General features: G+C 38.8%; 2 protein-coding genes across 2 annotated transcripts in view; both read left to right on the top strand.

Moving 5' to 3' along the window:
* The window catches only part of MGAT4D (MGAT4 family member D), a 50,026-nt gene extending 44,373 nt beyond the window's left edge, over positions 1-5,653 (top strand). Inside the window, exon 11 of the mRNA XM_036852563.1 lies at positions 4,961-5,653. Within this exon, the coding sequence (XP_036708458.1) occupies positions 4,961-4,969 (9 nt within the window). The 3' untranslated portion in view covers positions 4,970-5,653. The remainder of the gene's footprint in view (positions 1-4,960) is intronic.
* Positions 5,654-9,805: 4,152 nt separating this feature from the next.
* The window catches only part of CLGN (calmegin), a 44,189-nt gene continuing 37,860 nt past the window's right edge, over positions 9,806-16,134 (top strand). The window contains exon 1 of the mRNA XM_036852560.1: positions 9,806-9,981. The gene's annotated coding sequence lies outside the window, so the exon portion shown is untranslated. The remainder of the gene's footprint in view (positions 9,982-16,134) is intronic.

The raw sequence follows: 16,134 nt of genomic DNA, 5'->3' as shown, positions 1-16,134 counted from the left end.
TTAAGACAGACTTACAAGCCATCCTCATAGCTTTGCCCCACCTTCTCCTCCATTTCTAGCAGTACTGGGGTGTTTTTGCCCTGCAGATTGCTTCTGCGTTCCTCACTGGCAGCTTGAGATACAGCTGTCTCAGACATCCTTCATTTTGTTACCTTTGTCTTCTTTCCCATTCTGTTTGTAAGATCATGTGTTTTTAAATGGCCCTCAATGTTATGTTCAGTGTGAGTTCAAGAAACAGTGAAGGTAGATACTTGCATCTCATTCACTATCTTATTAGGCAGACTACTAGTTCATTCTTGAACTTTTACTTTTCAGTCTACTTGTTTTTAAACTTCAGAAAGCAAAATTTTAATTTCCAGGACTTCTAGTTGATTCTTTTTATGTATACAGTATCCTCTCTCTGTGATAAAATTAATTACACTTAAACATTAGTACCTTAGTATAAGTGTAATTCGTTATTTGAACTGCTTCCTATGCGTACTGTCTGTTGTAAATTCTGCATCATTGCCATCCTCCTCTCCATTCTCCTCTGCTTCTCAGGGGAAAAACAGGGAAGTACAGCTCATAGAATGTCTTTACCGAAAAAGTTACACTTTAGATTCTGTGAGCGTGAGATACTCTCATAGACACAGAGGAAGGCTGAGAAGGACAGGAATTGAGGTCACACTAGCTGCCAGGCAGCTGAGATTACTGGTGGCCTCTGGCCTCCAGAGTTCTTCCCCAAATGGCCTACCGTTCTGCTGAGACAGCTGAGATCATCTGCTGTGGCTTCTTTGTGACCCTTGTACTTCCAGATTTCCTGAAAGTGGCTTCCTGTCCCTTGCTCCCCGATCTTTCTGAGAGTTGAGATCACCTCTACTTTATTCTTTCTGCAGTAAATCTATTTCTTTATTCAAATTACCTCAAGTGGCTTCTGTTTCCTTGACTCACCTCAGTTTGATTTGCTTCTTGTGTTTCAAGCTCCCCAAAGTGAAAACTTGTTTCTTACTTGTCTTTGAGACTGTCTGCTATTTAGTCTGTGATTGCTGAATCTGTTTTTTGTAGCCTTCCTGCAGAAGAAGGAAGGGAGAGGGCAAGGGATGGGGCATTCTACTGCTCAGTGTATGGTAGCTCTTCTTCGGCATAGGGAAGACCACATTCTTCTTGGGTATTGCTTTTCTTCTCCACATTGCACCCACACTCACTACTTCTGCCGGGAAACAGTCATTTCTGATGTCTGCTGCTTGGCACAAGCATGGATATTCCAACTGCGGCTCTGCAGTCAACCCCAAAGCCCCTGCCTGTTCCCACTCATTGAGCTTAGGTCATCCTTAGAGCTGCTCCCATCTGCTTAGTAGCTGGCTCCTGTGTGTTTTGAAATGTGAATTTCTTCCCTTCTAATCCAGTCTCATTCACTTTCCACCTAATACTGCCTTCCGTATGATATCTGTGGGTGGAACTGTGTTCATACAAAATTACCTTTTCACATTTTAACAGTAAAAAAGGCACATAATATACAACCAAAAGTATGCTTTATTTATACACATACCACTTCACCATGGAAAAGGTGCATTTCCATGAAGGTAACCCTGCACTCTGAGCTTCAGTTAGACTTGCATCATGATGAAGGGTTTTTCAGTTCTTTTAGTGGAACTGAGATCAGCAAAAGCTTGAAGCAAAGAGGAGACATGGCAAAGCATGTGTTGAGTTTTCAAGATTGTAATGTTCAAAGATATCCAAACATACTATAGCTCAAAATATGATCGATGCCCAGCTGCTCTGTGGAAATAAAGTAGCTCAGGTATCAAATTGCCCAGGCACCTTCATCCATTATCCTGTCAGTCAAGTGTCTCTTTCCACAGCTCTTTTCGTAATGTTTCCCTTCTTTCGTACAAGGACAAAAAGCAGACCACTACTACCCCTTTTTCCCTCCCAACTTAGGAATTTGAAGTACTTTCAGCATCCTTTAATGAAACCACATTTCCCTATCAAAAACAACTTCAGGGAAATAATGAACTGTCCATTTGCTAAGACTTTAAATATTTAAAATTAGATGTTTCCAAACTGATAAAAGGGTTGCAGAATGGATTATCCCTTCCATTTTCCAAACAGGGCATTTCAAAATGGAATAAAATTCAGTTATATAAGATTCTTAGCTTTGTTTATATTTATCAAGTAATACACACACACATATAGTTAAAAGTTAAGAAAAAGAAGAACTCATAATAAAAGGCATCAACCCCCTGCATTTCTCCCGCGCTATCTGACTCACCAGAGGCAACAACATTTAATCATTCCTGGTTTAAATTCTTCTAGTAGTTACCTTTATACCGCTAAATAATATGCCTATGGTGCTAATTTTTATTTCTCCACATTATTATTTTTCCTGCAGGATAGATGAATATTTAGCTCAGACTCTTATTCATTTTTATTGTCTTAGTCTTTTGGGGCTGCTATAACAAAAATACCACAGACTGAGTGACTTAAACAACAGCAATTTCTCACCATTGTGGAAGCTGGGAAGTCCAGGATCAGGGTGCCAGCATAGAAAATTATGGTGAGGGCCCTCTTCCTGGTTTGCAGGCAGCCGTCTTCTGGTTATATTGTCACATGGCCAAGAGCGGAGAAAGCTCTGGTCTCATTATCCCCTTAAAAAGGCGCTAATCCCATTCATGAGCATTCCACCCTCATGACCTAATTATCTCCTAAAGGCCCCACTTCCAAATACATTGGGGATTTAAACTTCAAACATACGAATTTGAGTCAGGGTGACACAAATATTTAGTCCAAGGCATATTATCACTTTGATTGTTTTGCCCCTCTTTTTTCTAAGTTTCTTTTCTGAAAGTCTTAATAATCAGGCATTAAACTTACTGAGCCAATCCTTAATATGTCATAGCTTCTACTTACTATTTTATGTCCCTTGTTTTCCTATGTACTAGGTGGGTTCCTTGACTAACTTTTCTATTGAATTTTTAAAAAAATTTGTTCCTTTTTTCCTAGCACCTACTTGTTTTGAGGATACAATTTTTCTCAAATCTCTGAGTTTATTAGTTAGATCTTTTCAGTACACATTTTTAAGGTTCTCTTCTGCATTCTAAATGAGCTGTTTTTTTTCTGTGATCAGATCAATCTGTCTGCTTATTTTGATCTTTTTCTATTATGCTGCATGCTTTCTCAAATATTTGGTGATTCCTGGCTGTCTGGTGGCGATATGGGTAAATTTTATTTCCTCTCCCTCACCCCCACCCTGGCCCTGCATTTTTCTTCATCTTCCTTTGTAAAATTGAAAGGGATGATGCTTCCTGGGAGTTTTTGGTACATGGGAAGAATTTGTTGGTTTGCAAACTATGTTTTAGAGTATATGAAAGGCTAGATTGTGATTGTTTTCTGTTGGAGGTTTGGTTGTGTGTGTGTGTGTGTGTGTGTGTGTGTGTGTGTGTTTTCCTAGTGGTTGGAGAGAAGGGCGCCAATTTGCCAGAATATAGTGAGCTTTGTTCTGGGGCACCGGTACACACACTGCCTATGCTAGTTATATCCAGATGGTGCATTCAGCTTTTGTTAAGAAGACTGTGTGTGCACGTTGCCAACGTTGCCTGGGACATAAGTCCTGGCTGCTCAGGTGTGCACTGTGGGTGCTCCTGACACACACTCTTACTTCAATCTCCAGGTTTCGCCCCCGTTCAGCTCCCATCTTCCATCAAATCGTCCATCTCCGTTGTAGCCCTGGTCCTGTGTGTCTGGGTCACAGATTCCTCACCTCCGCTCTGGCAGTCCCCACTCCCCCATCAGATTTCTATGTCTCATGTCATTAATGTCTCCTAGGCTGAAAGCCCCCCTCCATTCTTATATTGTTTGGAGTTACTGCCTTTTCTGTTCATTTACTCTCATTTCAGTAGGGTCTAGCCGTCCACCACCTTAAACCGAGACTTTGGATATTTTATGTCAATTCTTTTCAACTTTTAATTTTATTAAGTAAAATGAGATTTATGTATGTGGCCCCAGAGAGATAAATGTCACCCTCTTTTCTTTAATCAGGACCAACATAGCAACACTTTTCATTGCTGTGTTTTCCTTAATAGTCACTCCTTTAAGTCCTTTAAAATACCTTTATGTAAAATTTGTTCCTTAACCAGTTAAATAATTTCTTACACTTCTCATAAAACTTTCTTTTTTTATAAGATAAATTATCTATAGTTTATTAAGCAGAAAAATAATTTAGCTTATCTCTATTCATCTAGCTTATAGTTCAAAAATAATAATTTAATAAAATAAAAAATTCATCTTAGTGATGAATTGGCTTAGTTTTACAAATTTTACAATTTTACCTATGTCTTCAATTTAAATGTTCTTTATCATTTCATGTTCTAAATCTATAATAAAGATGAAGAATTTCAATTAAAACATTAATAACTTCTGAAAACTCAAATAAAATACTTAAAGATTTTCTGTTAGTTGATAAGCCAGAGAATAGTGTGTTTTATAATTTGCTAGTGCTTAATCCTACATGAAAAGTCATCTTCCTTTTACTGCAGTGCACTGGGCATAGGGCAAAGTGTCTCAATGTGTTGGAGGGAGGGTTGCCAGATAAACGACAGGACACAGGACGTCCAATTAACTTTGAATTTCAGTTAAACAGTGACTTTGTGTGTGTGACCCATTTGTTTTGTTGTTTTTGCTAAATCTGGTAAGCCTGGTTGGAGGTGATGGAAGAATACTTCGCATCAAAATGCATTAACTGAATTATTTTATTAAATACTTTTATTAAAGAATGATACACAGCATGTTTGTATTTTCTTCAAAATTATTACATAAAGTTTTATGTGTCTCTTTTATGTAAAGAGACCTCAGAGGGAGGTGGTATCAAAAGGACAGAATAAGGAAAGAGTATTGTCAAGAAGTTGTCATGAAAATAATTACATCCTTATGAATTAATAATATGTAACTTCTAGATGTTACAGATTTCTTATTTTTATTACAGGAAATATGAAGAAATAAAGCATAACAATAGAAGAAAACCTTGGAAAGAAAACCTCTGTAAACCTTGGAACCTTAAATCACCATGATTTCTAATGGCATCTTTCAGAAATTGTAATAATAAAAACACAGTTATATAGACGAGGAGAAAACAGTGAACAAACTAGTAAACTTGAAAGTATTAAACTACCTCTTATGTCAAGGAAAATTAGAACATTTATTTATGATGCTTGTACTTTTACTATTACAATTTATTATAAAAGTAAAGACAGGGAAGTTTTTAAAAATTAAGAACTGTATTTTGTTGACTTAGTGATGTTATCAAATTCTCTCAATAAATAGCTAAAAGTTCAGAAACTTGCTATTGTCATGGACAGGTTCTGTGTGAACTGGTATATATGCTCTTATTCATTTTGTTAAGACATCTAAAGTAGAAGGCACAAGTTTAAGCAACTCTGGGGGTGGCAGTGCCGCAGTATCTTCTTGTCTTTTTAATATATGCATTTAAAACTCTAAACTTACTCGTAAGTGCCATTTGAGCTGATTACCAAACCTCTTGATGTGTATATATTCTGATAGTCATTCGGTTCTAAAGATTTCATATTTTCTCTTAGTATTGCCTTCTTAACTCTTGGGTTATTTGGGAGTATGTATTTTTTTGATATATTGGTTTTGCTATCTTTTATTGTTGATTTATAATTTAATTACATTGTTGTTAGAGAACTTTGTGTGATGGAATTTGAGAATTGTTGTGAATTCTTATGTTTCATATGAATTTGAGAAGAATGTATAGTTTTTGTATGCTTCCTTTAAAATATGAGTCATTCATTTGCTTTTTTTAATTGAAGTATATAGTTGATTTACTTTTTTTCATTTGTTTTAAAATGAAAAAGGAATACTTAAAGAAGACATTAAAAATGTCTTCTTTAAATATTCCTTTTTCATTGGGTGCAGGGTTCTCTTATATCAGGCTTTTTATTTGTTAAACTCTTTTAAATCTTTACTAATTCATCAGTTTCTTATAGGAATCTATTAAAATCTACAATTCTTCCTCTTGTTATTCTATTGAGTTTTACTTTATTTATTTTGAGAAATAATAAGAGATATTCTTTCTTTCTTATCTTTCATAAAATATGAAAATCTTAATTCATACTGCTGTATTATCCTTGACTGCCAAACTCTGCCCATTTACCTCAATATGAACTGTATCACATACCAAAGTATAAAGAGAATATGATAGATGACCTGTTCATATGTGTCCATTTCACTTTTTCCTTTTAGAGAAAGAAACTCTATGTCAACTATATCTCAATAAAGCTGGGGAGAAAAATAAGAAACACATGTATGTTACAAAAATTTTTAATTTGATGTCAGTTTTGAGCTTTTAAAATTAAATCTGCCAGATCATATTCCAGGCTAATATGAAAAATTAAAACTAATTCCAGGTAGAGCATTCCTCAAAAATAAGGCAAGATTCCTTGAAAAGGTACTTACTAGGACTTCTTAGCCCACCATCCAAGACTGGAACAAAATACCTGAAGGGTTGGAACCGTAAACTGGAATAATGCTAAAGGAGGCTGTCCAACATACGACTGACAGTTGTTGAGAAGCTCAGATGATTCCAGAAGATTCCAAGGGAACCCTGCGGTGGCACTCAGAAAGAGGCATTTGAACACTGACTGAAATACCCTGGGAGTGGCAGATGCTAGAAGGATAAAGAGAAGGAAGTTGAAAGACAGCCTTAACGATTCAACCCAATGACTGCTGTCCTTAATGAAATGATCGTAGAACAAGAGTGTTTCGGTGGTCAGCACAAAGCATTTCTAGAAAATGTTTCTAATGTAGCCAGGAGAGATGCCCCCAGCTTCCATTCCCATCCCCACTGCTCCCAAATGGTAGATGTTTGGAGGGTCTCACTTACCACGCATGGCCTCTGGTCTGAGATGTATGAGGAAGGGGAGATTTGGAGAACCCCAGACACCTATCTGAGGTACAGCAGAGCAAATAGGGCTCATTGGTTGGTTTGGGCATTTATTTTATAGCATTCATACTGATTGTGCTTTTTAAAAATCACTTTTCTTTAAACATATGTATGAAGGCAAACGATGTATTTAAGTGCCTGACACAATGTATCAGATAAGTTTGTAGAAAACACATGCAGACCAGACTCTTTTTTTCTTAAACATTACTTTTAAAGTGAATAGCTCTGTAAACACTGAAGGTGAAATTCTCTGTTGCCAAAGTGTCTCTCAAGTATTGACATTAGCCACCATCATCCGTACCATTTACTGTTGAAGTAAGTGGTAAGATGGTAATACTACTAATAGTAGTAGTAACAGTAAATGTGGCTATACTCCTGGTAAAAGGGAAAGAGAGAACCTCTTCTAACATAGGTGTGTAAAAGTATCTGGGGATTTGTTGTGTACTATATGGATCTTCCACCCTGTGGCAGAATTGCAACAATTATGAACAAATAATGGGAGCTATATCTGGGCAGGCATTTTCCCATGGAGACCATCATCTTACTTTTTTTCCTTACTTACCTTAGCATGTATTTTTAGATGCTGTGTTGATATTAATAGCCACTGATAGGCAATGAATCATGAGCTGAAAGGTTTCTTTTTTACTGATATTAATTTTCTTTTTGAAACCTTAGATATAATGAGTGATTTCTTAGGAAAATACAGTTTACCAAAATTGATGCAAGTAGAGACAAAGCTTAAACCATGAAACCAAGAATGCCCATAGGATGGAGCTAATAGTATTAAATACTTCTTTGATGAAGATTTCTTTCATTTAGGAGGAATGACTGGCAAAATAGTCTGTCACAGCATTTTGTCCATTCTATTATGTAACATATATTAATGGATATTTGATTTGATGACAAATTACAATTATAAGAGAGTAATCATGGTTCAGGCATACAAAAATGGAGTTGGGCGGCCATTGAGGACCTGGTCTCAGACAAGTCTCTGCACCACTGAGAACCTGAACTTTCTTTGAGCTGTACCAGACCCAAGAACACCACCAGCTGTATTCAAAATGACACCTGCCAGCTGCAACCTTATGGTCTCAAGTTCTCCCCTTGTCACTATGCAACCATTTGGGATCCCAACCAATCCTTACTTAACAAGCACCCTCACTTCTTGCCAGGTCCAATTATAATTCTTGATAACAACTCATGTAACTAATTATAACCTTTCGGTCTTTGCCTTTATAAGCCTCCCTCATTCTGTAGTCCAGCAAAACACAATTCAAATGTTTAGTTTGTTAGGAGTCCTAACAAACCCCAAATAAACACCTTTTTATTTCAGTCAGGTCTCTTTCTAAAATGTTGGTTAGCAGATTATATGTCTATTTTTCTAACTATATTATTAGCTATTTGAAAGCAGGGCTCATGTAGTTGTCATCTTTGCATTCCCAATATTTTCACACACAGCATACAGAAGATAAATTGCTCAATAAATGTTTCATAAGACTCACAGTAAGAAATACATGAAAACACTTGAGCTTTCCATTCTGAATTCCTGTGAAAATATCAAAATAGATAAATAGGTAGTCCCTCAAACAACATTCTAAGCTGAGAATAAGAATTAAGCATGTATCAGAATCTTGGAGTTTTAACAAATCTTCACATCAATGGGTCAGGTTAATGGCCCATTTAGCTTAGAGTCTCTGTTCCCAAATTTTTGGCTTTCAGCTTCCTCATTGCAAACTTTGAGTGGATCCTTCAGAAGTTTTTTTCTAACAAGTCAAATGTGTTTTGAGCCACAGAATTATGTTGAATAACAGAAGTTGGAAAGCCTAAAAAAGGAAATTAAGAGGATAATACTGTTACAAAGTACCTCAAATAACTTTGTCCTTTTTAACCCATAAATTAAATGCTATCCAAACACGCTCCAGAAGATGACAGCGTCAAAAGTCTAGAAATGGTGGCCTTATCACGGATGCAATGTGAAAAATGTTCAATGATCTTGACACCTAGCCAACAATCACATCTTATGCATGAAGCACCATCAATTCCCTTAAACTGAGGCTCTTTAACGGAGGTATCACAAGTCAAATATTTTATTTTACCAATAAAATTGAAAGCGTGATAATGCCAAAATCAAAGTCAAGATTTACTATCAAATATAAGTAGTAAGAGCTGCATGACCGAGACCTGTGGGGCAAAGAAACGTGATTCAATACTACGTTTATGCTGTTATTTTTATTTTTAGTGTGAATTAAAATGACAGGCTCTGAGAGAGACAGACCTGGATTTGAACTCTATTTCCACCATTTACTAGTCAAAGGCAAGTAATTACCTTCGGTTTCTTCACCTGGGTTGTTGGGACAGTTCGATGAGATAAGGAATGTAAAGCCCTTAGAGCAGAGTGAGCACAGTAGAAGATGAACAATTCTTACCAGTAGCATTTCGAAAAGAAATCATATAGTACATTTATTACGTTAACATTTAACATATCTATATCATACACTGTCACGAAATAGTAAGCCTCCCTGCCCGTCACAATGACGTCTCATCAGAACATCCAGAACTCTACGAAAGGCCTGGGGTACTAACTGGACGCTGCTCAAATGTGATTTACTCAAAATTCAGGACCTAATTATGTGCATTAGGAAGCAGAACCTCACAGTTTGCAGAGGGCAGGCGCTCTGCGGGAGGGAAAAGTCTTCGGAGGGGTAACGGTAAGGATAAGGAGGAATTCCAGGACAGCTCCGGAGCCGGATCCACGGAATGATTGGCCGGCTGCGGCGGCGCGGAGCGTGGTCGGGAGGGTGCGTCCGACCGCGCCTGCCTCGCCCAGCGGCGCCCCTCTGCGGCCGTTGAGCCCCTCGGTGCAGGTGCGCGCGGCACTCGCCTCGGGCCGCCGCCTTCTCTCCGCCCACGGCCGCACGCGCATGCGCAGTTAGCAGTCGCTACTGGGCGGCCGCCGGCGGGATTGCTCTAGGGAGACGCGGGGACCAAGTGGCAGCGACTCGGACATCTGAGCTGCCACTGCCGAAAACGGGCCCGCAAGACAGGTGCGTGGGCAGTAAGCCACTTTCCCGCGTCCCTTTGCCCACGGGCTGGGGTGAGGAATCCGCGTCCTGGCTTCTTCCCTCGGGGCGGGGGTTCCTGGGCCGCACCCCTTTCTCTGGCGAGCCGCCAGAAGGAACCGGTAGGGGCCGGTGAGGGGGTGGGTGTTGAGTTCGGGGATGGGGATGCAGCCAGCGAGGTTCTTGGGCGGGCTCTCCCGGCCTCGGGAGTGGGAAGGCCGGCCCGGGCGGCGGGCGCTGAGGCCACCTCCGCGTCCGTTGGGTCCTCCGGAACTGCTGTGTCCACCGCCTCGCTGGGGCTGGCGCGGGGAAGGCCAGGTGTCCCCCTCAGCCCGGCCTGTCCCCGACGGTTAAGGGGCCCCAGGGAGCCGAGTCCGTTATTCCAGCGGTTGCCATTTCAGCCCCGTTCCACGCTCGGTCCCCGGTGCGCGCTCCCGAGGGATGGAGAGGGGGCCCGGTAGCCTCTCGGCGCTGCTCCCTCCGCCGGCTACTTCTCACAGAAACGCGAACCAAACCAAAACAGGCTCAGCTTACGCCCTCCCCGCCGCTGTAAAGGCGAAGGGACCTAACCCTCACAGCGGCGTGTCCGGTGACTCCCGGCCGCTCCCTCGAGGCGCTGCCTGGAGCCCGGTGCGCGCGGATGGGGAGGGACCTAGAGGGTTGTGTTGAATCCCACGAAGCCCTAATGACTCGAGACTCATTATCGCCGAAAGCCTGTTTACAATGATCAGATACTTGAGCTGATTTTATTTATAGCATCTGCCTGAGAGACAAAGAGGATGGAATCTAAAAAAAAAAAAAAAAAAAGGTCGTGAAGAACCTAGGGGCAAGACGGGAATAAAGACGCAGACCTACTAGAGAATGGACTTGAGGACACGGGGAGGGGAGGGGGAAGGGTAAGCTGGGACAAAGTGAGAGAGTGGTAGTGTATATATGGACATATATACACTACCAAGTGTAAAATAGATAGTGGGAAGCAGCCGCATAGCACAGGGAGATCAGCTCGGTGCTTTGTGACCACCTAGAGGGGTGGGATGGGGGGGGAGACGCAAGAGATATGGGGATATATGTATATGTATAACTGATTCACTTTGTTATAAAGCAGAAACTAACACCATTGTAAAGCAATTATACTCCAATAAAAATGTTTTTTAAAAAATCACTGTAGAATTAAAAAAAAAAAAAAGCAAATGACAACAAAGCTCAGAAGGGAGAAAGTAAGTCGAGTGGCCATGGGAAGACCTCTAATTAGAAGAGAGTTATTTTATACTGAAAATTTTTGATGCATAAAAGTCATCAAAGCCCTGATCTAGCCTTCTGAATTTGCTTGCTTTAAAATTTTTACGTCACTCTAGGTCTTTTAATCACTCTTGGTAGCCCTCCTTTTGGTAATTGTTTGACTTCTTTTCAGTTTACAGTTTTGTCTTTATATCTAATTGGTTTGATCTTCCAGTCACCTTTAGACCTTATCTCTAAATCCTTCGAAGATAGTCTTTATCTAGTTAATAAAGTTAATTATTGTGTGTGAATGATGTATGTTAATGGATCCGTAGAAGCTGAACAGTGCTATAAATTAACCTTATTGCTTGTTTTCAGTACCTAATAAGTTTTAGTGCTCTTAACTACAAAGCTAGAATTGCTAACTTTAATGGACCTTTAGATCATCCAGATTAACCCTTAAACTTGACAAATGAAAAAAAAGGTTTAGAACAGTTTGAAGCCCTTCCCTTTTTAATAACAGAACAGTAAACTTGGTGCCATGTTGCAAAGCTCAGTGTACTTTCTATTATGTTATTTTGTAGTTGAGCTCCTGAAGCTGCATGACAATTAAAACTTTAAATAGTGATTTTTCAAACACTACTTTTGAGGCATAGTGGTGTTGGTGAGTACTCAGTCAGCCATTAAAACTGAATAGCAGAAAGGCATTTCAGTTATAAGAAATAGTATATAGAAAGCGTGAATGTGTTAGTAGGTGAGTGTTAAGAGTAAGAAATGAGTCTTAAAAGGGCAGAATTTATACTGAGAACTACAGACAACTATTGAACATTTTAATAAATAGGTAGTAAAGTAAGACTTGTTCTTTTTTAGAAAATTCATGCTGGAGAGAAGGTGGCAGATAGATTGATTGGGAAGGGTGGAAGTGAAAAAGCAAAGTGGAAGTTTACTGATCCTTTTCTGAAACCATGGATTTCCACATTAGGCTGTGGCATGGATATAGAAAGATGCATTCAAGAAATATCCAAATGCACTTAGTTACCAATGATGCAGGATATCAGTGAGAAAGAATAGTCTTAAGACAGTGGCAAAGCAACTTGGCTGATTTGGTTGACTGGAGGTGAAGTTAATGGGAGAAGGGAATTGAGATAGAGAACAGGTTTGGGAGGAAAGACCAGCCTCAAATTAATGGAGGCTTTGGTACATCCTTGAAGATGGATAGTGATTTGAAACTAAAGAGTGGCCTCTGTGCTGTGGAGATAACATTTGGGAGTTTTTAGCTAGCTTTTATAAGTAGAAGTCAAGAGTATATGAAATGTAAGGAGAAAGCCTGGGGACAGAACCCTAACGAACAGCAACATTTACAGGAGATTAGAGAAGGAGCCCGTGAAGGTGGCAGAGCAAATGAAGAGAATCAAGAATCAGGAATGGCATCATAGAAACCATGGGAGGAGAGGGCTTCAAGGAAGCAGTAGCAAGGTCAAAAGAGAGCAGTAGGCAATAGGACTGAAAAATGCTATCGCATTTACCAGCTGAGACGTGGTTGGTAGAACTGTTTCAAAGAAGCTAGAATCAAGTACAAGAATGATAAAAGTATTAGTTTTTCATTGTTGCCATACCAAACTTAGCAGCTAAATGCAGCACAAATTTATTTTCTCACAGTTCTATAGGTCAGAAGTCTGACACAGGTCTCACCGAGCTAACATCAAGGTGTTGGCAAGGCATCATTCCTTACTAGAAGCTCTGGGGAGATTCTGCTTCCTTACTCATTCAGGTTGGTTGCAGAATTCAGTTCCTTTTGGTTGTAGGACTGAGGTTCCTGTTTCCTTGTTGACTGTCAGCTGAGAGTTGTTTTCAGCTTCTAGAGACCACCTACATTCCTTGGCTCATGCCCCCCCTTCCTCCATCTTCAAGATCTCTATGGTGGGCAGAGTCCCTCTCACTCTCCATATCTCTTCTGCCCTCTCTCACTGACTTCCTCTTCCACTTTTAAGGGCCCATGTGATTATGTTGGGCCCACTTGCATAATCCAGAATACTGTCCCTATTTTAGAGTCAGCTAATTAACAACCTTAATTCCACTAAAAAGCCCCCTTTGCTCTGTGAGGTCATGCTTACAGGACCCAATGAATAGGGTGTGGACATCTTTGGGGGGTCATTGTTGTAGCTACCATAGGAAGTTAAAAGTACTAACAGTTCATGGGTACATTCTTTCTAGATGCTTTTGTTGAGGAAAGGTGATACCTAGAAACATTTACATTACCTAGCATGTGATAATTATGGTCAATAGTAAGCCTTACTGTTTATCCTTGAGTTTTGTAACTAAGAAATGCAAGTATCTTCTTAAATACCCTGAAATTTGTGTGAACACTATAAAATTTTAGAGTCTCATAGGAATATAAGGTAATACTATGAAGTTGTTAGTTTTTATATTTTTATGTAGCCTTAAGCTGCTTTAAAATCTTTGCTGGAAAGATTTTAAAGGCCATTTAACCAGCTAACTAGATATATGTGCATAAAATATAATTTGGATACACATCAAAATATGGCTTTTAAAATATAAAGCCCACAGAAACTGGAATGGATGTCTGAAGGATGGAACATACTAACAAAATATTTAACCTTGTATTTTATAGGCCTAGAACCTCACTGCCATTTAGTGAGTTAAATTGTTAAACCTTCTAACCTTAGAGCCTTAATGAAAGGAATGTAGAGTTTGAATAGACCTAACTTTGAGTCTTGCCTTTGTTGTCTAGTAGCATTCTGTATTCTTGAGTAAGTTACTTAACCTCCCTGAGCCTTGCTTTCCTTATGTATAATGGGGTACTAATACCTTCACTGCAGAGTAGCTGTAAGGATTGGAATTAACATGTCTGAAACACAGTAAATACTTGAAACAGCACTTCCTGTTCTCCTTGTTCCATTCCTCCCTTTTCAGTTCCTTTCTCAAGTGCAGCTTCCTTTGCCCTTGGCCTAGGGGAATCAGTCCTTTGTATCCTTTACACCTCATTTTGAATGTAACTTTCTCAAGGAGGCTTTCTCTGCCCCTTCCCCTACCGTGTAAATTCAGTTCCCCAATTACCAACTCTTACAACTTCCTTACTAGTCTGTCACTTGTTACAGTTTACGTGATATACCTGGGTTATTTGTTTAATGTCTGCTTTCCATCCCAGACTATAAGCTCTTTGGGATCAGGGGCCATGTGTGTTTTGCTAATTACTGTAAATTCAGTGTCTAACATCATGCCTGGCACATAATTGACAACCATAGGTATTTGTCAAATGAATTTGTGAATGATGAATTTTATTATCTACTGGCTAACCTCTCTTGAATTTCTGGAAACATTAGCCACCACAAAATTAATAAATCCCTGGTGCAGCTTATTCTGAAGGATGCTCGTTTCTTCTGTGAGAAAGTACCTGCATTTCGAACGGAGTCTTGCAGCTTCTTTGGAAGAAGGCTGCCTCTTTAAGATGCCACTATTACCTACCTCTCCACCTTATTTCTGATCCTTCAAAGTGAACTTTCTATGTGCTGCATAGCCTACATAGCCAGATAATTCCAAGAATACGCTTTAATTTTGGTGAAAATTTGTCCAGTTTTATTTTTCTGATGTGGTAACCCAAAATTTTTTCATCTAATTTTTTTGTTTACTGTCTTTTCTAGTAAATTATGAATTGAGTTGTTAAAATGCAGCATGTCTACAGCAAGATTCTGAAGTAACTCACAATGAGATGTTTCTTCATAGATGTAGAGTAAAAATGAAAAATGTGTTTAATTCCCCCATATTAAATTAGAACATAAAACTGCAAACTTTCTAGATTATTATCTCCTTATCTATAGGAAAGCTTTAACTATGTTAAGTTTTAACAATGTTCTAAAAAACTTTAGAGGGCCATTGTTGGAAGCATTGACATACCCATTTCTCTGTCATAAAACCATAGTTAAAGACATCTATTATATAAGGATTCAGTCCATGAATTTTTCTAGGAGTTAAATTCTAAAAAAGGATTTTTTCCTCCAAGGATCTTGTAGACTTTTATAGACAGTGAAAACTCCTTCATTTTATTTCTGACCTTCCCCTAATTGCCTGGAAACCCTTTTGCCAAATTTATTGTTGCAGTGCTGCCACAACAATAAAGTCATTCTAGTTTGTTGCTTAGTAACATCTATTTCTGTCCACCCATAACCTTTTATTCTTGTCATTTATGCATTCATTCATTCTGTGAACATATATCTTTCTCTATTTATCATGTATGAGCACTCTTTGGCTAGCACTGTGAATACCGAATCCTTATCTCTGGCTCTCAGTGGGCTTATATTTTTGTCTGTTTTCTGCTGCAAGTTTCCTCAAGCAATTCTTTTGGAACTATGTAGAAGTAGTATAAATCCTAAATAAATAAATGTATCATTATAATGTTTATATAACCATTATTTTGAAAATGATGCTATTTAGTCCATTTTAACTTTAGTGTGTAGCTATGTTTTTAAAACCCAGTGCAGAGTTAGTTTATTCTTTCTGTAATTACTATGACCAAATACTATCCCCATATCCTGGATTTCAGCTCTGATCACTTCACTAATCTCAGACCTTCAGTAGTTTCTGAATTTTATAGGATCAGATCCAGAATCTTTGCAACACTTTGTAGGTCTTTGCCTAAATCACCAGAAAGTTGTATTTTCAACTATTATTTCTGCTGTTATGGTTCTTTCCCCACTTTTTACTGTATTTCTTGAGATATTTTCATTGTTTCTAAGTCCTTCTGATTTAGGAAAAAAATACCCAGTTTTAGTTAACAGTATATATTAGATAAGATAATGCTCACATAGAAAATTTAAAAATCCCAGATGCCTAACATAATTTCTGGTTGCTGGTGTCCTGAGGAGTAGATAGCTGTGATGGTTAATTGTATCTGTCTACCTG

This window comes from Balaenoptera musculus, chromosome 5, assembly GCF_009873245.2.
Source record: "Balaenoptera musculus isolate JJ_BM4_2016_0621 chromosome 5, mBalMus1.pri.v3, whole genome shotgun sequence".
NCBI lineage: Eukaryota > Metazoa > Chordata > Mammalia > Artiodactyla > Balaenopteridae > Balaenoptera > Balaenoptera musculus.
Note: the sequence above shows the minus strand (reverse complement) of the source record. Positions and strands in the feature narration are given on the sequence as shown.